The 22,064-nt window shown below is 39.3% G+C and overlaps 2 protein-coding genes across 2 annotated transcripts in view; both read left to right on the forward strand.

Annotated features, from left to right (window-relative positions):
* Positions 1 to 719: 719 nt before the first annotated feature.
* RPS16 (ribosomal protein S16) lies at positions 720 to 4,380 on the forward strand. Its single transcript, XM_065403158.1, has 6 exons — positions 720 to 823; positions 915 to 970; positions 1,834 to 1,935; positions 3,106 to 3,202; positions 3,984 to 4,031; positions 4,162 to 4,380. The coding sequence occupies exons 2-6, from the start codon at positions 923 to 925 to the stop codon at positions 4,305 to 4,307; spliced, it is 441 nt and encodes a 146-aa protein (XP_065259230.1). The 5' UTR covers positions 720 to 823; positions 915 to 922; the 3' UTR covers positions 4,308 to 4,380.
* An 8,386-nt stretch (positions 4,381 to 12,766) lies between these two features.
* Positions 12,767 to 22,064, forward strand: part of OTOGL (otogelin like) — a 144,567-nt gene continuing 135,269 nt past the window's right edge. Inside the window, exons 1-8 of the mRNA XM_065403324.1 lie at positions 12,767 to 12,845; positions 13,954 to 13,993; positions 15,133 to 15,181; positions 16,192 to 16,258; positions 17,002 to 17,100; positions 18,440 to 18,594; positions 20,047 to 20,168; positions 21,792 to 21,997. Of these exons, the coding sequence (XP_065259396.1) occupies positions 12,767 to 12,845; positions 13,954 to 13,993; positions 15,133 to 15,181; positions 16,192 to 16,258; positions 17,002 to 17,100; positions 18,440 to 18,594; positions 20,047 to 20,168; positions 21,792 to 21,997 (817 nt within the window). The remainder of the gene's footprint in view (positions 12,846 to 13,953; positions 13,994 to 15,132; positions 15,182 to 16,191; positions 16,259 to 17,001; positions 17,101 to 18,439; positions 18,595 to 20,046; positions 20,169 to 21,791; positions 21,998 to 22,064) is intronic.

Here is a 22,064-nt window from a genome sequence, read left to right on the forward strand (position 1 = left end):
TGTTTTAGATTAAGCATTTAATTCTACTTTGCACCAAGTTTTTGTGTTGATATAGGACACAATCTTGAAAGCTGTTCCATGTAGATAGGCCATTTTACTCAGAGACTAGAGGTCTTGGGCCGGTTTTATATTTTACTCACCACCTTGGTAGTGGTTACTCCTTATCATGCTCAGATACTATGGTACAGATACCTAGAAAACAGCACCTACAAATAGACTGAGGCACATTAAAAAATGTATCCAGATGGGAGAGATCCCACTGATTCCAGTAAAATTCCCTCTTTGTAATGGGGAAACCATGCTGGTAGTGAAAGACTCCTTCTAACCAAAAGCGTTTTTTTTTTTTTTTTTTTTAAAGTATTTAGAAAAGACCCATTGCGTGAAAGGGCCCAGACAGAGAAAACCTTAGATGGGTGTGAGGAGCTGCTGTCGCCGTGTAACACTAGTCAGTACTATTTAGTGCATTATTTGGGTTAGTTTAATGATAACATAGGTGAAAGCCTATGCTGTTGTACAGCAGTAATTCATAACGTGTAAAAAAATAAAAGAGCACAGAGAACTTAAAAATTGGATGGTAACAGACCACGAATCTGGGTGACGGTCGCCCCCTGCACCAGCCTCTTCCCGGCAGCTCTCTCAGCCCCGCCCCGCCGCGCCGCGCCCGAGACTCCTGTCCCCCTTCCTTCGGGCAGCCGTAAAGCGCGGCGGGAGGGAGCCGTAAAGCGCGGCCGGAAGTCGGACTGCGCTTTGCGGCTGGGCTGCCCCTGAGAAGCGGCTCCGGAGGCCCCGTTCTCTCTTTTGCTGCTGCTGTCGCTGGCGGAAGGTGAGTTTTCGCCAGCTCCGCGCCCCCCCCTCCCTCGTCCCCCACCCTGGCTGGGCCGCGCGCCGCTCACCGCCGTGTCTGTCTGTTGCAGGAGGAGCCATGCCGGCCAAGGGGCCCCTGCAGAGCGTCCAGGTCTTCGGGCGGAAGGTGAGCGAGCGGGCGGCAGCGCCCCCGGGACCAGGCCGCGTTCCCCGGCCCGGCAGCTGCGGCCTGTGCGCTCCGCGGCGGCCCGGGAGCCGCAGGGGCCTCCACGTGTCTCGCCCGGGCCCAGCCAGGCGGGGTGGCCGGTAACCCCGGCCCGGGGCTCCCGCCGCGGAGCTACCCGGGATGTAGCCGTGGGGGCACCGCGCCATCGGCCGAGCCCGTCATCGCGATGGGAGCCAGGCCGCTGCGATAGGCGTGAGCTGCAGCACCCCGTAGCGTGCACAACAGCCTCCCTGCTACACCCACCTACAGCCCCCCATAGGTGTTGGAAGTGGGGGTACGGCGGCGCCCCCTGACTTGAAGTAGTTTCCATCATGTACAGGGTTTACAATGTGGGTTAATGGTTCTCAGCGCCCCCACTATACAAATTGTTCCAGTGCCCCTGCTCTCCCCGCCCCCCGATCACACACAGGTAACACTGTAAAAAGTCTTCTCCACGGCATGACTTGCAGAGATGGCAGACGGTGAAGGTAATGGCTCTGCCTCTGGGCCTCTCCTGTTCATTCCATGATCTAGGAGGCCTGGTTGCTAGTAGTAAATTATGTCATCACACTTCCCACGTGTAGATCAAATTTTGTGTGTTTTCAGCAAAGCTGACTCGCCTATATATTTTTTTATTTTAAGTCCTCATCTGACCTAGTATGTTTCAGTGGTTTGCAGCAGTGGCTTTGCTTTAAATGAAAAATACTTTTTGAAATCTTGAGTGTCATAATCTAGACTGAAAGCACTGTACGCTAGTCTCTAAAGCAGTTGGTGCACAGTTAATAGTATACGAATGCTTTACTCATATATGCTTGCTTTTTTAGAAAACAGCTACTGCTGTTGCTCACTGCAAGAGAGGAAATGGTCTCATTAAAGTGAATGGAAGACCCCTGGAAATGATTGAGCCTAGAACCCTGCAGTACAAAGTAAGCACTTTATTGGTTTTCTTTGGACATTATTCTATGTTTATGTACTATATACATAAACGGAAGAGCGGAAGAGTTTATTGTTGCCATGAAGACATACAGTAGATCAGGGGCCGGCAAACTCTTTGGCCTGAGGGCCACATCTGGGTATGGCGGGCCATGAATGCTCACGAAATTGGGGGTTGGAGTGCAGGAGGGAGTGCGGGCTCCGGCTGGGAGTGCAGGCTCTGGGGTGGGGCCAGAAATGAGGAGTTCAGAGTGGGGGAGGAGGGCTGTGGTTCCCAGCCAATGGGAGCTGCGGAGGTGGTGCTTGGGCGGGGGCAGCGTGTGGAGCCCCCTGGCTTCCCCTACACATAGGAGTCGGAGGGGAGACATACCACTGCTTCTGGGAGCCCCGGCACACGCGGAGCGGGGCAAGCCCCCAACCCCGCTCCCAGGCGGGAGCTTGAGGACCCGATTAAAATGTCTGAAGGGCTGGATGCGGCCCCTGGGCAGTAGTTTGCCAACCCCACACTAGCCATCACTTTTTTTAGTGGCCATGTAGGCTGTTAGCTGTAGCTTGACTATTTGTAAGTTTGTATACAATTTTAGATTTTGGAGTTGAGTACTCAGGTTAAATAATAAAAGCTTAGAAGTGTGTCCTCACTCAAGTCACTTTGCAAAATGGGATTTGAGCTTCTGTATCAGTTAGGTGCTTTTCTCAATTTTACTCTGATGTATTTTCTTAATTCATTTATTCTTATTAGTGTTGATGGGAGCAAAGCATACATGTTGATAGGTGTTAATCTTCCTTAGATCTAACTTCATAAAGTTTAATATTACCTAGTTTGACTCATCAGTTAACCTCAAAGCACTTTACAAAGTATCATTGCTCCCATTTACAAATGGGGAAACTGAGGCACGGGAAGGCAAAGTGACTTGCCTAACGTCACCCAGCAGCAGAGTTGTGACAAGAACCCAGGTCTCTGCTCTTATCCACTAGTGACTAGGCCACATTGCCTCAGTGGTTTTTATTTAATTACCTTAGTGTGTGCATTGTAAATGCAAGGCTCATAGCCCCAAACATTTTATAAATCCATGCTTAGAAACCTTGCTCAAAACACTGATTGCTGCCTCTTGATTATAAATATGTTCTCATAATTTAATACAATTTTTATGTCTATTTCTTAGTTGCTTGAACCTGTTCTTCTCCTGGGCAAGGAACGCTTTGCTGGTGTTGACATCAGAGTCCGTGTTAAGGGTGGCGGCCATGTAGCACAAATCTACGGTACGACTCTTGTACAAGTTCTTTAGTATGGGCTGGAATAGATTAAACTACTTATTAATAAATTATAAATATTTTTTATCTTAGGGAATAAACACCATCTACAGTTTAAAGCTTTGGCTATTACAAATACCAGTTTAATGCATGTATCTTGAACTATATCTGTATCACCTGCTCTCATTTATACACATGAATGATCTTTATGGAAATGATTTGAATGAAACTGGCATTAGCATTTCCCTCTTCCAGGGCTATATAAATGATTACGTGTGATTGGTCATAAATTGGATTTTGGGATGAGGTTAAACAGCATTTTCTAACTGCACTGCAAAGTCAAGTAGTTATTTGTCTCAGATAAAATTGCTCAAATAAAAATCCTAGAATCAGAACTTAACTTGTAACTTATACACATTGGGCAAAATAGAACATAAATTGCTTTTCAGAAGTGTTAACGTGCTGCTGCTAGTTAAGGCCTGAACATTCATTAAAATGATATGGCTCAGAAGATGCACAGGAAGCAAGTAGATGTATTAACCCAAATCTTCATCTGTTTTAGTTAACCATCCTGACATTATTTTAAAGTCAGTTTTTGATTAAAGGGTGTGGCTTGAGGTGGAAGGTGTATGACACAAAATGGTTTGATGTGGTTTTATCATTACACTTATAACTATTTTTCATTTGTCAAATTCATTTCTGCCAACCCCTCCCCAAACCCTTTGCCATGCTTTCTATGTAAACCTGAATTTATTGGATATTATTGTTAACTTGTCTCTTTCCTCAACAGCAATTCGTCAGTCTATTTCCAAAGCATTGGTGGCTTATTATCAGAAGTGTAAGTTGATTGTTTTGATTTTGTTTTACTAGCCTTTTTGAAGTGTTTAGCTTCAGACATTAACTGCTATACGTAGAACAGTAATAGATGGCGGTATAGAATGTTAGTCACAAATGTGATCTTTTTTCAGATGTTGATGAAGCTTCCAAGAAAGAAATCAAGGACATCTTAATCCAGTATGATAGGACCTTACTGGTTGCAGATCCTCGTCGTTGCGAGTCCAAGAAGTTTGGTGGACCTGGTGCCCGTGCACGCTACCAGAAGTCTTACCGTTAAAATTGTTCTTTACCCTTGTATCTTGCAATAAATATGAGGAAAAGTTAATAAATATTTCAAGTTTCTAAATCTAGTATTTGGTTTATATTGGATAACTCTCTCTTTTTTTTTTTTTTTTTAAGGGTTGGGAGTCCTTCGGTAGTTAAATATTTTATTAATATAAGAGAGCTGACCTTAAAAAAACCACAGGGGAAGTGCTGGTATCTAGAAATAAAGAAAAGCACTTTGCTGCTGTTAGATACACATTTTTTTTTCTTTGTTTCAAACAATAAACTCCCCATACTGTGCTCCATGCACCCTTGACAAACCACTAACAAATCTAGCAGAATAGCTTCTAAAATTGTTAACCCTGGGAAATTAAAAGATCTTATCTCAACCCTCCCCCAAACCCTGACCAAATGCTACAAAGCTGTATTGCTGTTTTGGAGCAAGAGGAGTATGTTTCCTTCTCTGTTGAAAAATCTACAGTGTATGCATGTTGAAGTGCAGTAGCAGACTTCTTAAAATACCCTTGTGCTATGTGAATTTTTACGTTTATATTCAAGACTAGAAAACTGATTTTTTCCAAAAATCACGAAAGCTTTCATATGTCCATCTTTCAAGCTAAAAAATGCTTAAATATAATTACTTGCAATGCTTCAGAAATACTGAACATTGAAAGGGTTGCACAATGCTCTGAAAATGAGAAAAAGGTCCTTACTCTGAGGTGCTTTGATACTAATTTGGGCACATGTTATATACCCATAACAGATCAGACACAAAGGGGTGCAGGTAAGAATGTGATATACAAAGCTCCCTGAGTTATCAGTTTGAAGGACAGACATGTTTCCTGTCTCACAAGATTGGGGAGGCAATTCCAAGCCTTGGAAGTACATGTGTAAGATCTGAGATTGACTAAAAGCAGACACATGGGGAGTAATTTGGAGGGAGATCTAGATTAGCGGTTCTCAACCAGGGGTATGCGTACCCCTTTGGGTACTCAAGATGTCTTCCAGGGGGTACATCAACTCATCTAGATATTTGCCTAGTTTTACAACAAGCAACATAAAAAGCCCTAGCAAAGACCGTACAAACTATAATTTCATAAAATGACTTGTTTATACTGCTCTATATACTATACCCTGAAATGTAAGTACAATATTTATATTCCCATTAATTTATTTTATAATTACATGGTAAACATGAGAAAGTAAGCAATTTTTCAGTAATAGCATGCTGTGACACTTATATTTTTATGTCTGATTTTGTAAGCATTTAGCTTTTAAATGAGGTGAAACGTGGGGTTACGCAAGACAAATCATACTCCTGAAAGGGGTACAGTAGTCTGAAAAGGTTGAGAGCCACTCTTCTAGATGGTGGAGGTGTGTGCAGTGTATGAGAGGAGGAAATCGTGGCGATGCTAGGGAGAGAAGTTGCATCTATTTAAGTAGATATTGAGAGGAAAAAGATAAAGAGGGCGAGTGGATGATGAGGAAGCCTTAAATGAAAAAGAACTAGCTGCTGCCAACAAAAGAGCTGGGACATCAGTCACAAGTGACCAGCAAAAATCACGCGACAAACGGGTGCTCAAATACTGAGTAGAGGCCTTCTGACAGATGGGAGCAGCTCTGGGTCATGATGAGAATAACTGCTTTGTATTCCTTTGAATACTCAGCAGGAAACCATTTTGGACAGGAATGGAAAACACCATAGGCTGACCAATAGAGAGTCTAGATTCTTGACCATATCACACTTTAAGCAAGATACTATTTTCTCTCCCCCATTAGACAACAGTGGTACTTTGGGGGCTTTTTTGAGGGGTATCTTCCAAAATTCCTTCTTTGTACTGTAGCCTCCATGGTCCTGCATTGTAGTGATTCCTTCCCACCAACAGCTAAACCCACTTCCTTTGCTAATTGGGGTGTTGGAGATCTGTAAAGGATTTTTTTAAAACATTGGACTTTTGCCCTTTCTTGTATTGAAGAGTGCTTGCAGGTTTTTTTTTTTTTGTTTGGTTTTTTTTTTTTTAAACCTTAAAAATATCTGCAGTCTGGTCTTCCTTGTTGCTGCTGGAGGAGCTCATGGATGTCTGAGAATGAGCTAAAATATTTTAGGGTAAGGGAGTGATCTTGTTAATTAAGATTTCCTTTTTCATAAATGTAGTCATTAATATTAAATAGTATTAGCATAAATTGAACAAAACTTCTAAACAGGAATGATAAGTCCTGCTCTCATTTGCTCAGCTTTCAGTCTCTGTAGATAACATAACTAATTTTTCAGTCACAGTTGTGTGTTCCAGAGTGGATAAGACTTGAATTTCAAATTCAGTGCAACTGAAAAATCAAACTGTTATTCTTTCCTCATACATCAGAAAGAAAGGAGGGGGAATGCAGGAAAGCAACAAGCCCATTTTTGTTTCCTTTTTGCAGATCTACTGTGACCCACTGGCAACTTGTTTGCCAGACTTTTTTTTGTTTGTTTTTTTTGTCCTGCAGCAAATGAACAATATGCCTAATTTCACTTTAGAAGTTTTATTATGGTTTATTATTGTTCTGACTGATCTCTCTTGTGGGATGTTCTCTGGCTTCTCTTTCCTCTCAGTCTCCTTTGACCTGTGAAACTTCTCATCACCCCGTCTAGGGATGCAGTATTGGCTGGTTAGAACACTGGAGCTCATCCAGGTTTCTTCTTGTGATGAGGTTGATGATGAATGATGAGCTGTTCTAGCTCCTGGGCCATAAAAACTCTGCCTTCCCCTTTCTAGGCCTAAGTTTTTGAACGCAGAGATGGGGAATGAAACCTGGATATATTATAGGGCAGTGCAGAGCATACTGCCTCCATGGCATTTCTTCAAACAGAGAAGCCCTTAACCACAACAAAAGTGAATCAAAATGTTTTCTAAAGTGGATTTTGATCTCATGAAAATGTCCTGTTAATCTCTGCAATGATGTCACGTCAAACTATTTGATTTTTGTTAATAAGATGTAAAATGTAAATGTTACTTGATGGGGGGGTAGTTTTATTTTCTGAAATACTACAAGTAAATTGGTGTGAGCTAAGTGCATGAGAGCACAGTGGAAATAGGATGTAGTAGTGAGAACTCTGTTTTTCCTATTTATTCTCTCTCTCTCCTGCCAATTACCTTCAGTAGGGGGATGCGTGGTGAAAAGGATTCTTCTACCATCGATAGTGGTAGGAGCAACTTTACCAACTCAGCTCTTGCATAGCCTGCCCCTCCAACTAGCCCTTATCAGCAACAAGATGTGTAAGACCAGAAAGGGGTCCCCCAGCAGCAGTGAGGCTGAACTGGAAATTGGAGATGGTCTGGTTCCAGCTTGGCCCAAACCCCATCCCAGGACTCACTAGCTGCAGGAGCATTAAGCTTGGGAGGCAGAGTAGGGACTGGAAGCTGCTGTGGAAATGTGGATCCTGCCTAGTCTGTCCACGTGACATTGGGACTTACCAACTGTGGGTGTGGTGCAAGCTCTGAAAAGTTCCATGTGCCACTGGCATCAACAATGTAGGGAGAGCCAAAATTGGGAGTAGCTGTACCAGTGTGGCTCTGGCCTGGTGTATCCTCACTGACCAGATTGCCCTTTTATGCTGCACAGTCCCTATAGAAGCTGAAGACGCTCCTTGCTGCTATGGTTTTGGAGTCATTGAGATAAATTGTGCTTGACTGTAATACCCACATAGATTATAAGTGGTTATTAAAAAGTTTGTTATTAAATGAGGCTGTTAATTTTGTATATTTGAAGTCAGCCAACAAACTTTTAAATACAGAATTTATATCTTAAATTAACGTTGTCATTTCTAATAGTAGAAAGTCTAGATAGAGAACACCTATTAATTCATTCAGTTTGTCTCCCTGCCTAACACATGTGTTCTCGTGGGCTCTTTTTTTCTTTTTTTTTCTTCTTGATTTTTCAAAGGTCCCAAGCAGTGGGGCTTCTACTTATTCCCTTATGCAGGCAAATTCATTTAATCGTCTGAATGTAATTCCTCCAATTCAACTTAATTTCTCCCCCCTCCCCCCCCTTCCCATTTCTTAATTTTAATCCCATGACTCTTGTACCATAGTCTACCTCGCTGAGTAATTCCTTTCCTTCCTTGGATGCTTGTTGGACTGTTACGACCTTACCTTATCTGTCATCCCCCTATTTCACTAGTGACTTTTGTTGCTCTTTGTTTCCTCAAATTTCTCTGTCTTTCTGGTAATATAGTTGCCAGACATGAATGCAGTTTTACGGGTGCAGGTGTATTAGAATCGTAGAGAGGAGGATTGTTGCTTTGCTACTATATGCCTTGTTATGTCTGTGTTTTGAAGGCCTACCCTGCATGGGCCTTTTTACAGCTATAACACATTGCAAACTAATGTCTAACATGTTTTCTAGTATGATTTCCTATGTCGCTTTTTAGCATTATTGCTTTCTAGGTTTCTCAGTCCAAATAAGTATGTGTGTTCTGGAAAATTTCTCTCACTTTGTAATATTTCAAGATTAATCTAATTTTGTTGTGTTCTTTCTGTATTTCTAATATTTCTAGGTTCTTTTATATTATTCGCCTGTCTTCACTGCTTTTGCAAGGACAAAGAAATAATACAAAGGAAACTAGATACACTATACTGTAAAGTATGATATTAACATGTCTTTATCCAGCACTAAATGCTGGACACAAATAGCATCTAAACAACAGTAAGAATAACTTCATACATTGGTTACCAGTCAGTTATTGGTTACCCAGTTGATGTTCCATGAGACTTTCAGGACAGAGTCTCTGGTGTGTACACAACACAAAGGGAAGTTATGTCTAGGCCCTCTTCTTTTCCAAATGAGTGTTAAAACTCAGTAAATGAAAGCTTCAAATTAGAGAAGTCTCCTCATATTTTCAGAGTTGTAGTGGTGGGAAAAATAATCCTTGGGTAAGAGTGTACAGAATTAAAAGAATCCCTGAGAACCAGGCTGTGGTGGGGACAAGGGATGGTGAGAAAGAATCAATACCAAAATGCCTGGCTCTGAAGTCATGGCAAAAAGGAATTGCCAACATAGGAACAGTGATGTGAGAAGAGGAGAATAGATATGAAAGTGGAGAGGAAGAAGAGTGAAAGACTGATAAATGATGACCCCTCTCCCAACTTTCACCCCTGATATTAGTTATATTTTATAATATACAGTGATATGTTTCTCTACAGAGGTTCTTTATATTCATAAGAATTGGCCCTTCTTTCAGTAGATAGTTTTCTGAAGCTACTGTGAAATTACCAAATCATGAAGGTATTGATATGCACCAAATACTCCAGTCATCTCACTTACACATAGAATAATTTTTAGGTGACTGATTAGGTTTAATCCTAAACAGACCCTATTTAATGTGTTACTTTATGTTAAAATAAGGTAATAGAAATATTTCTATGTCCGTGGAGCTATGCAAGTATGATGCATTTATATATATAATTTAAAGTATGGGCTTGGGAATGGCAGAATCTGAGGTCAGATTATCTTTACATCTCTGCTTTTGTAAGAGATGAAGAAAGGAAAGATGAAAATATTTACAAGGCCAAAATAACTGATGTAGAGGACCAGATGGCTCGGGAATTGGTAATAGAATTTGGAGCCTCTCATCTCTGCATTGTTGGCTTGGGTCCGTACCAGGCTGGTAATGATCAAAAGTCATTGCCATCTATTAACTCCTTTTGGTGATCTGTGAAATTAATGGGAGGTCTCAGTCCAGCTCTTAATAGACAGGAGTCCATTCATCATTCACACTAAGTGGCTCCCTTCTTGGCAGTGAGCAGAGGTGCAAAGGCACAGATAACAACCTACTCTCTTACTCATCCCGGCTGATTTTCCAGTCAATGTTGGAGCATATGTTACTCAAAAATTATCCCTTTGATCAATCAAAATATACCACTGATGTGTCCTAGAAAACATCATGTACAGTTCTTGCCTGCAAAGTCCAGGACACCAAGGCAAGGTCTTCAGTTGGAGGGGTGAGATGGGGGAATGGTTGTAGGGAAGATGATTTTGCACTGGGAAATATTTTCATTGATTCCTCTAGAAGATAAGAAGTAAATGGGATAAATGAGACAAAATGGACAGATAAGCAGAATGCTTAAAATGACTTTTTACTATACATTTTATAAAATACCAAAATGTGGAGGAATGCATCATGGAGTTCGTTTTTCAAAAGTTATATTCATTGCTAAGAGTCATCTATAGAGATTAGATTACTGCAATGCATTCTAAATGGGGCTACAGCTTAAATCAACCTGGAAAGAGAAGCAGGTGTAGAACAGGGCAGCCCATTTAGTAACTGATACATTTTTCCAGCCATACATAACACCAGTGCTCTAGCTGCTGCACTGGCTTCCTGTTCGTTTCTGTGTCGAGTTTAAGGTAGTGAATTTGAACTATAAAGCTTTAAGCGGCTTGAGGCCTGACTTTTTGAAATACTGCATCTCTCTCTGTCAGTGAAGGCACTCAAGCTAGATGGATAAAAGAAAGGGAACTGCTGGTAGGACAACTTCCATGCAAGGCCCTCAACTTCTGAAGTCACTTGGGTCTAAAATAGCCTTCCAGCATGAGATTAGAGACATGCTGCATGTTGTTACTTTTGAGGAGGGGGCATGCAATGGGGGCTGCATTGATGGGCTCAATACAGCATTGGTTGGGGTGGAAATCTGATTGGTTATTCTCCAATTTGTTTTGAGGAAGCTGTTGGCTTTATCTTTTAAACATGTCAAAGGCACAAAGAGACCACCCTAGTTAGTGTGTAAACAATGAGTTAAAGGTAGTTTCGAGTAGTACACCTGCCCTGGGGTCCCAGTGCCAATTCTTATGGTTTTACTATAACATTTTCTTTTTCTTTCTTTATTTTTAAATCTGCCCGTGCGTGAAAGAGCCCCAGGGGAAACTGGCTAAAGCACAAAGTAAATTTTTTTTTAAAAAAAGGAAAATATGTTTTTCTAATCTCTGTCTATTGGTGTACTTAAATGCATTATCACTGTACAATTATACCATTCAGTTACAACAATCGTTTGTGTGTTGCTTGTAATCAATAAAAAACAAACAAAAACAAAACCCCAGAACAAAGCAAATTATTTTTTAGGTCCCTGTAAGTATACTTTGTAACAATTTCTCAGTAAATACCATATTTTCTTGATGTATATGTACAGAAATCATCAGTATTCTTTATTATGACGCACACACCATAAACCTAGATGATGCTTTACATAAAAATAAAAGGTAATTGGTGAAATCCTGGCCCCATTGAAGTCAATGGCAAAACTCCTATTGATTTCATTGGGCCAAGATTTCACCCCTCATCTTTTACACTGAGGAATTTATAATCAGCAAGAATGGTATGTCAGTGAATACTACGCAGTAGTGCGCGTTTGCACAGTTTGACCCGGGGTTAGATTAAGACATAATGACAAACACTAAATGGGCTATGGAAGGGCTAGGAGGAAGGGAAGGCACAGTACTATGATCAAGTGGTTGTTTGGATTAGTAATGTACATGTTTTGATACACAGATTTTTTTTTTTAAATCTGCAATTAATTTGAAGGGAAGATTAGTGTAGTTCTAGGGCTAGGCTAGATGAGGTAGTGTCTTTCCTTTGTTTACATTAGATTTTGATGAAGAATATAGTCAAGAGGATGGAAAAAAATTCCAAAAAACTTATGCCCCTGCACCAACAGTTTTTCCCTTTCTGTTATCTATGAGATTTTAAAACACATTTTATTTTAAAAAAATTATAAACTTCTGGGCAGTTTTCTTTTGTGACACTATCAAAATGTTACAAGGAAAAAAACTTATTTGCTTCCACTAGGTAGTTAAAATCCAGGTAATTTATTTAATGGAAATGAATGTCTCTTATTTAAAATGTTTGTTGAATACTTTAATAAATTTGTCAATAAAACAACTTAGTGGTACGTTATACAAGAACATTATTGTAAGTTTGAACTTAAAAGTTTTTTTTCATTTTAATAAAAGGTAGAAAGGGCAGCAGTTTTAATTAGCACAAGTTTCAAAACACACAAACGTGAAATGACAACTGTTGGAAAAAACTTTCAAAGCATCATGACATGGCAAAATTTCTTTCCATGTCACTATCCATGAATGTTATAAAGGGTTGATTCAGTCCAAAAGAGCAATAAGCCTTGCAGGTCTAGTGTAAGTGTAACTAATACAGGCTCTGGTAAGGAGTTACCATGCATTACTAATGAGAGAAGCACAGCCAAAAAGTTGTATGCAACATTTCCAGAGCTCCAGAAGCTGAATGTGGCTAGGAAGCTTGATGTTTCTTTTGAATTCTCTCCCCTCTTTTTTTTTTTTTTTTTTTCCCCCTGCCTTATTTAAATTTCTCGGATATCTAAATTTATAAAAGATTTATACATTCCAGAGACACATACTTCTAAGATGCCATAATAGTCAAGGCCACCAATTTGGATACATTTCAGACTAAGAAGCTACACTGAAATGAATATTGTGGGAAAACTCTATTTAATGATACCCTGGAGCATATTCTTGGTTCATTCTCTGCTGTTCTCTTTGCAAGGTAAGAACTTTTATGCTCAATTTTTACACTAAAAACCTTTTAGAAAGACTTCTCTTAACAATTTAGTAATACGGTTACTTATTTTTCTTTCATTGTAAAGCAAATATTTCCTACGGCCCATGGCTTAATTAAACAAACAAACAAACCGGTAATACAGACTTAATATATTTACATCACACACTTTTACTGCTTTTGAAACTAAAAACGACTTTGATATTTTTTTTAATTCAGACTTTAATGCTTGAATTTTATACAGAATGATTGGTAAAGAACAAAATTATTTTTCTTGGCTTTCTTGCTTCTCATTATTGTCAAATGTGTTATCAGATTGATGTAGGCTTAATTGTTATGAACAGGATATGGGTTTGCTCAAGATTTGGACTGCACCTGCAGTGTGTCTGAACATTTTCTATAACTCTAGAATAAATATTTGGCAAACTGATTATATAAACTCTCCCAGCTGTTGTCATCACACATGCTAATAATAGATACCATAGACCGCTTAGAAAAATGATTCTGAGGATAACAGAGGTTTTTCAAGCATTGTAACTTTCACATAGCTTGAAAGTAAAAATATTCTTAAAATGAAAGTAAATCTGCATGAAATCTAGAGAGAGATTTAAACATTGGACTAAAGGTTTATAATTATTATGTTCAGAAAAGCATTACATTGAAGCCTGATCCTGAGAGGTTCTGAGCACCTTCCATATTTGATGAGCTTTAGTCTGATCCTGCAAGGGGCTGAGCATTCATCACTTCCACTGTCGATGATGGGAGTCAAGGGTGCTTAGCACTTTGTAGGATCGGGCCCATTGGAAATTGCAGGTTCTCAGCACTTCTCAGGATCAGATTCTGAAGACGAAAGACATCAATCACTCAGAAAAAAAGTGTTTCTATCTTTGCTGGCAGGGAGTAACTTTGCTGGCAGGGAGATGGAAGGGTTGCATAAATGCTTTCTGGAAAACTTACTGTCATTAGCCCTCTTCTAAAGGACAAAACTCACTCTTGTTTCTTAATCCAAAGTCAGGTAAACATTTGTCTGCATGTGAAATGCGTTGAAGGAAATAGAGAAAAAAATGGTTTAATTCCATCACTTTTTATCCAACAGGATCCTATTGCGAGTTTTCTCTTTTGAGAAGAACACCAAGGTGAGTGAGCGTTCCTCATTTGCAGAGTTTTAAAAGCAAATATAGGTGCAATCAGTAAGGCTTGTCTGATATGATGAAAGTATAAGAAATACAATATGGCCTTGTGTAGAACACCTCTGACTTTTAGTAACTTAGACATAAAGTATTTCTTCCGTTTAATAACTCTTCCCAAAGAGCTGGTGATTAAACGTGTGAATCCTTTTTTGAAAAACAAGTGCACCTCTTTAGTAATCACAAAAAGATGGTGTTCCTCAGGGGCCCAAGTAAGTTCACAGGATGAGTTTCTTATATGACTATTCTCATATCTGATAAAATGGACATTAATTAAGTACCAGTAGATCATTTTAGTTTCAGGATAAAAATAATAAAATTCTAGTGACACACAGAAAGGAATTTCCCCACAAATAAAATGTGTTATACAATAAATATAGTCTCAGTGATGATAATTCATTTTCTCAGTCTGAAAAAAGCACTTGCAAGGAAAGTTGTATGTAATAGTTCAAACCAAAACAAAACTAGGGTATCTTCCTGTTCCCATTGAAGTCAATGGAAACTTTGCCATTCAATAGAAGCAGGATTAGAACTCAGCTATGGACATCTAATGACTTCTAGTACATCTAGTGATCACACACTATATTGTACAAAATCTGGCCTGTTAAATAAAACAAAGTGTATTTTGTAGATTGAGGCCATTATTTCTGAAATTAATTTAATCATTGCCTATTATAATTTAGTTACCACTGGAAGGTAACCGTACACTTTTAACACCATGACCACTGCACATGCAAATAGCACTGGTGTCCCTCAACAACACGTGTACCATTCAGGCATCTAATGAAAGAACTTCACTATTTTGTGTCCCATATTATAAGCCCAATTTGCTTATCTCCCCTCCCCCATAAATACCAGGTACCTCCTTGAACAAGTAGCCTGTGTTCAAGAGCAGAGATCTGAGCACTCTTGAATTTTGTAAAACGAGACTATGAAAAGAAAAAAGTCACCTTTTTAAATGTTAACCCAAGAAAGACCTCTTTGATAACGTGCTGGAAATCAGAGAGAAACACCTCTCCCTAGGGAACCACTTATTCAAGTTGCTCAGGGACCTTTGATTATACAAGATCCTTTTTGTTTTCTTCCAGAAACCAGTTTAATGCAACTCGACAGAAAAGAGATCTCTTAGCAGCTGAGGTAGGTTATACCACAGAAAGACAGAGGGGCAAAAATCCCCCTCCTTTCTGCAACGGGGCTTTGCTGTTGTCACAATGAGGTCTTTGTAAAGGAGAATGGAAATGGTAATAACAAGACAGGGATGAGGAGGAGAAGCTTTTCCATACCTGCTTTCCTCAAACTTAAATCTACAGCCTCATTCATTCTTAGCAAAATGCTTCATGAATTACCCACCCTAACACACACCGTGGGGAGGAGGGTCTTTGTTAAATCTTTTGTGAGAGCAAACAGAAACTTGGGAGTGACTGTTTGGTGAAAAGCACAATAATGTAACCATAGCCAAACAATTTTGCAAATAGTGTTGTTATTGGGCAACGCTCCTGGGCTGTGCAGCAGGTTCCCAGGGCAGAGCCTGTGCCTCCGAAGACCATCCCCAGTTCCATTGCCTCATTGCTATTAAGATAACTCAGGGAGGTAGGAGGTCAGGGAGTAGACCTGATAATTATTCTATCTGGGATGAGTTTAAAGTCTCTCACTCTTTTATGTACTAGGATTTTGTTGTGTGTCAGTGAGAGATGCAAACCCCTGTAAATTCCTGCCATTTGCCAGTCCTGGAGAAAGCAACTTGTTCACTGGCACAGGAGTGTGGGGGTTAGCATTTGGGATGCTAGGAAGCCACATAAAGTGCTGAGTGCCTGCTTGGGGCAGATGGCTAGTCTTGTGCTAGTATCTCAGTGAGCTATGCTCCTTGTACTACTTCTGATATCTCTGTTGCTGTGTTCCACCCCAGGGAGTGCTGCATTTCGGTGATGGAGAAAGTAATTCCTTACATATGGTTTACAATTTTACCTAGTGTTTACAAAGTGCTTTGGGATTCTCTTGGATCAAAAGCTCTATATACACGCAAGATCATTTTATGTATTAAAGTAATTGTCCTATCCTAAAATTGCTTCAAAATCTCTAGAATTGAATTAGTCAGACCATTTATGAAGTATTAACACTCTGGTTTTGCTTTTTTGTTTCTCGGATAGACTGGAGCAGATTCTGCTGGGTCTCACCTTCATGGGGACCTTACTCAGGGTCAAAGTCCATCAGGAGGTCAGTACCATGTTAGTAATTCACTACCTGTTTGAAAGGATTTCAGTAAAATGCCATCTACCCATCAACTATCCCTTGTTACCAGAGATTGTGTAACTTTTGATAGTATTTACCTCCCATGCAAAACCCAGTGCTATCTAATTTTGTTATGGTAACTTGTACTTCTGACTTGCTAAATCACAGAAAATAGTTATTATAAACAATCAGTTTCTAATGTACCTGTTAATGTGGCACCCAAGCACCCAATGAAACAAATCCTTCATTGCTTTACAGTTATTTCCACTCCCAGTTTTCTTGTGTGTCACTTTTGGGCCTTGTCAGGTTGAGTAGGTATGCTGTGTGGGATTGATAATAGCAGTTGTCCATGGAAGACCAACCTAAAGCCTCTTTTAGAAGATTCTAGGTGTCAATCAAACTCTTCAGTTTGTTCGGAGTGAATTGAGGGGTTTCACAGATGATACATTCCCATCGCTGTTATCTAGCATCCAGCATGCAAAAATGATCAAATGAGCTGAACAGTGACACTTTCTTAAGACAAGATGGAGTTTTTGGTTTCTTTCATATCAATGAATACAAATCATGGTGAATCATATAGTGTTGTTAGTTTTAAAAGTGTTTCTTTGTAAGTGAAATGGGGGAGCGAGACAGTATTCTCTGCCTGGTCTATATTTTCAAATGGTATTTGTCTTTATAAGTGTTTGAAAAATAACTTTAACGTGGAAGGCTGCTATGTTTTCTTTCAGTCTCTTGTCCTCAAGAATGCCTTAATGGAGCAGTTTGTACAGAGGCGGGTGTATGTGATTGTCAGATGTTTCAGGCTCATGGTGAAAGGTGCCAAATTGGTAAGTTTCAGTAATCGGCAATGGAATTGAGTTTCAGATTAGAGTGAGATTTAGGGGCGAGTTTGTTAAAATAACACCTGTTCAGAGCACTTTGCAATTGCCTTATAATCAAGCTGTAATTCTAAAAGGAGGCTGGGTGGCTCAAATGCTGTATTTCAGAGTGAGATATGGGAGTACAGAAGAGCATCAGATGTTCCTGAATTTTATTAATACTCGTAACAGTATCCCAGTGCATCATAATGTACCATATCTGCTTTTACTTACTTAGCAGTGTCACCAAAAATATCACTACATTTCCACTTAAAGTGCCCTATTGCCCATTCTGAAGACAGGATGTTCAAATATTTTAATGGGACAAGTTTTGGCAGGTGTAATCTATTGGTAGTAGAATTGGGGTAGAAGTTGTTTGTCCCTATCGTGATTCTTCAGGCTCTGTAGAATATCTGCAACAGCAGCCATGGAGGGACTTTCTAAGGTCAGGCCTAGAACCTCAGCTGGTGTCAACCAATGTAGCTCCATTGAATTCAATGGAACTGCACTGACTTGTGTCAGCTGAGATGGTAGGCCAAAGCGGCTGTTGAAACTGAACTAAAATCTTAGCCTTGGTTCACCCTGAGCCCATACACCAAACACTGACCTAAACTTAAATGATATGATCATCCTCTCCTTTGTAAAGTTTTGTGGATAATGGATTTTTTTTGGTTCACTGGCAATTTCAACAAGTTGAAAACAAAACTAATTTTGTGTTAAACAAAATGTTTTATTTGAAACAAAACGTTTCATTTCAGTTTCAATCATTTTCAGATATATTTAAATTTTAAAACCAAAATTAAAGGAAATTTCAAATAAAAATGTTTCAAAATGAAAAATCATAATGTTTAGTTTAAAAATGTCAAAATAAAAAGTTCTGATTTCTCCCCACCCCAGAATTTTAGTTACCCCCCTCTTCCCCCCAAAAAAAGGTGAAATCAACATGAATTCATGAAATGATTAATTGTCACCGAATCTGCCTTTTTTCACTAAAAAAAAGTTTGGGTCCAAAAATTTTGCCCAGCTCTACTCATTGGTCCATTCCTAGTTATAATTTAAAGGTGAAATCCAGGCTCCATTGATGTCAATGGCAAAATTTCCATTGGCTTTATTGGTCCACAGTTCCCACCTAAGAGTTTTAAAACTTGTCTTAATCTCATTTCTTGAATGATAAGCATACATCAGCACAGAAGATAGTTTTATTTATCTACTAGGCATGTAATATCTTACTTTTGTACATGTCTCTGACACTTGTGTAATTTTGTTGTTATTTTGCATTTTATAAACTCATCTTATTTATTCTCCCCAGTACCTAATGATGGCAAGGATCGAGATGGAATTTGCAAATCATGGGGACAGTATCACTTTGAAACATTTGATGGCATCTACTACTATTTCCCAGGAAATTGTTCCTACATTTTTGCAAAAGATTGCAGTGCTCCAGAACCTCAGTACACTGTATGGGTAAGTGTGTGAATATGGATTTTGAAATGAAATGCAAAAGATTTTTATAACATAACTCAACAGAGACAGTAAATGGATCAAAAGGTGGTTTATTTCCTTTTTAGATTTATAGAATGTGCTGATCAAAAACTCTGTAAGTACACATGCAATAACATCTACAAATCTCTGAAATATAAAGTAAACTGTATTATAAAATGATCTCTTTAGGCAAACATGGGGAACTTTTCTCCTGACTTCAAAGTAGTTGACTGTCTCCTTCATTAGCCCCAGACTGAATCATTTAATGTTAGTGATCAGTGCTCTGATGTCAAATGTTGAATAGCATCATTTGTTACATACAAATGAAGTTAAGACTTGTATTATTCCAAAGATAGTAACTCTGATAACTGTGATAAAGAAATTGTTTCCATGACAGATTTGTAAAACTGCAAGTGGTAGTTATAGAGACAAATATGAGTTGAGGAGGTTTTCTGAAATATAGAGATTCTACTTACATTAAATGTGGTTTGACCAGGACAGGTGGACTGGACTAGTTTTGGGCATAGATGACCACACAGGATTTCATATCAAAGAGGCTTCCAGATATCCCCGGTGTAAAGATTTGAAAAGAGAAATTGATTAGGAGAGAAGATGTTCATTGAGCTAAACTTTTGTGCTATAGAATATATTAGGGTTTTTTTGGGTCTGCATATCTGCTTTGGGCAGGACTACATGAAAAACTTTTGTTGGTACAGTAATGCCAGTTAGAGGGGTGATTATTATTTTTTGATGATATCTCTGTGCTGGCAAAAGCATTTTTTTGCTGATATAAGTTGTTGACACTGTCCTAACAGAACTCTCAAACCAAGCGGGACCAAGCAGAATCAATACTTGGATGGAACACCTCCAAATAAACCCCTACTTGCTGCAGGAAGGGACACTGATGATTCAATAGATGCCAGTCTTTTTTTCTAGGTCAATATTGAGAGTGCCCATACGGTGCTGGGGCTATTGTGTTGCTGGCGGTCCCATCTTTCAGAGGACACATGTCTTTGGGCAGTAAAGGCCCACTTGCACTTTTCTGGGGTGTTCCCCTCAGTATCATTCCCAAACCCATAACTAGGTAATTATATTCTGCTTAAACTAAATTCTCTCTGCAGTTTCAATTGGATAAAATATTCCAGTTCTTTTTTCTGTCTTAAGCTGCTATGTAATGATGCCGGGTGCTGTTAAACAGTTACTGGGTTTCATAGCAGCGCGGGGCAAAGTGGTCTTCTAACTATGTATATCCCTGTATTAGTGATCCCTTGTATTGTTTAAATATCTATTTCTAAAGTTCTTTGGGATCCTTCAGTGAGAGGTGTGTAGATATGTAAAATATTATATGTGTAAATTTATTAAGAGTTGTATGTAAATATTGAGCAAAAAACCACATTTGTTGTTAGTGCACGTGTGTGTTTTTCTCCTCTCAAGGTTCATAACAGCCCCCAGTGTGATGGTTCGGTGTATTCTTGTCTGAGGTCAATCAGCTTATTTTTTTCAAGCCAGGATGAAATAGTTGTTGTGGGACATGAAGTAAGAAAAGAAGGAATCAGGTAAATGAACTGACTGTTTTTGGAACATCTTACCACAGAAATGAAGTATTGGAATTGTGGGAAGGCACTCGAGTAATTTAGCCTGCATCCTCACTGCAAAGTGGGCTGGTTACCAGCCCGAGTGAAAGTGGAGCCTATACTCTAATCTACACCCACAGCCGCGCCAGCTAGCCTGGGCTGAAAGTACCACTAAACTCAGGGAGAGGTTTTTGTGTGTGGATGGGATAGGGACTAGGGGCAATATCAGGTAAGAGTTTGGCATAACCCTGCAGTGAAGACATACCCTCAGATGTCATATGGTAAGACACAGAGGTTATAATTATTACCGGTAAGTCAAATTCAGATTTGATGAAAGGAACTTAACTCTATTGAAACGTTGAGCGAGTTGTTCACTCACACCTGTCTGAGTTAGCCTATTAATTTTGCTATTTTCAGTGGTGGGCCTCTACAAGGCATCTGATTTCTGATTTTTCACATGTCTGTCCCTTGACTGAAAGTTTTTCTACACTGGGAAAATGCATGGTGTTATAATATGTTAATTATTGGACTGTCTTTTTTAAAATGGTGTTAGCTAGTCTTGGTTAACCCTTGGTCAACCCTGATATTATTTAAAATATGACAGTCAGTCATTGTCCATGCTGAGTGCATTGCCCCATTGTAGAGAAGTCCAAATTGAGTTCATCAGGGTCCTTAAGTTCCTTCTGTCTTACCATTTTGAGGCCCAAAATAGTGTTTGAGATACACCAAACCCTGAACTCTATCAGTTTACCCATCTTTGTTTCAAATATAAGGGTCGATGAGTAGATCTGGTGTTCTCACGTCTGAGTTGTTACACCTGGTAGCTCCAAGGATATTGCCATTAGTCCCAGAAGCAGCAACCTTTGAAGACAGAGATTCTGGAATACTAGAGTCTGGTGGAAATCCAAACATAGCTGTCCCCACTAACTGGACAGAGCTACAGGCATATTAGAGGATGTACTGTACATGGCTAATAAGGTTTTCTGTGCTATTTAATCTTTGATTAAGCAAGGGTCTTATTCTACACACATTCTATGTAAAGAACAGTTATTGACTTCAAAGGGAGTTGTCTGTATTGAAAACTTGAAGGATATGGCTCCATGTCATTACCCTGTCAGTAACTGATATTTTTAAAAGTTTTTGGGCACATCTACCTGTTGCTGCTTCTGTTTACAAATGAATTAAAAGTGCACTTAGACTCTAAAAAGGAACTGTATAAATGACTTCATGGGTCCCATGCTTAATGTCTCTGTCAATTACTTCATGTCAAAACTATTCAGTTTACAAGTAAAAAGATGTCTTTCCTAACACAGCAGTGCTGCAAACGCACCATAGGATTTGAAAGTCAACGTGGGTTCTTTCTGGTTTATGCATCAATACTGTATTGATTGTGTATGTGCCAGAAAATAATCCATTTCACTGAATTGATTGCGCAAAGTAACAGGAGTGACAGATATTGAAAACGTATTTTTGACAGAAAAGTAAACAGACTTTGAGGACACACGGGGAAGAGATCTAATGAGTTGGAAGGTGACATTTTATGTAATCTTTTTCTAGTTCTAGTCTCACTTGTCGTGTTTAAAATGGGTTGTTCTATTTTTCCAGATTGACATTGCCTCAGACAATTGGAAATGTTTTCATTGAGAGGCTGGCCGACTATATTCTGGTGAAAACTACCTTTGGTTTTTCTCTTGCTTGGGACGGAAGCTCTGGTATTTATATTAAACTGACAGAAGAACATAAAGGGAAACCTTGTGGCCTGTGTGGAAATTATAATGGCAATAAATCTGATGATCTGATAATACAAAATAGTAAGTGAAGAGACCAGAAATTCACCTTTCCTTTGTTATAAAAAAAACAAAAAACAACAACCAGATT

Source organism: Emys orbicularis, chromosome 1 (assembly GCF_028017835.1).
Source record: "Emys orbicularis isolate rEmyOrb1 chromosome 1, rEmyOrb1.hap1, whole genome shotgun sequence".
Classification (NCBI taxonomy): Eukaryota; Metazoa; Chordata; order Testudines; family Emydidae; genus Emys; species Emys orbicularis.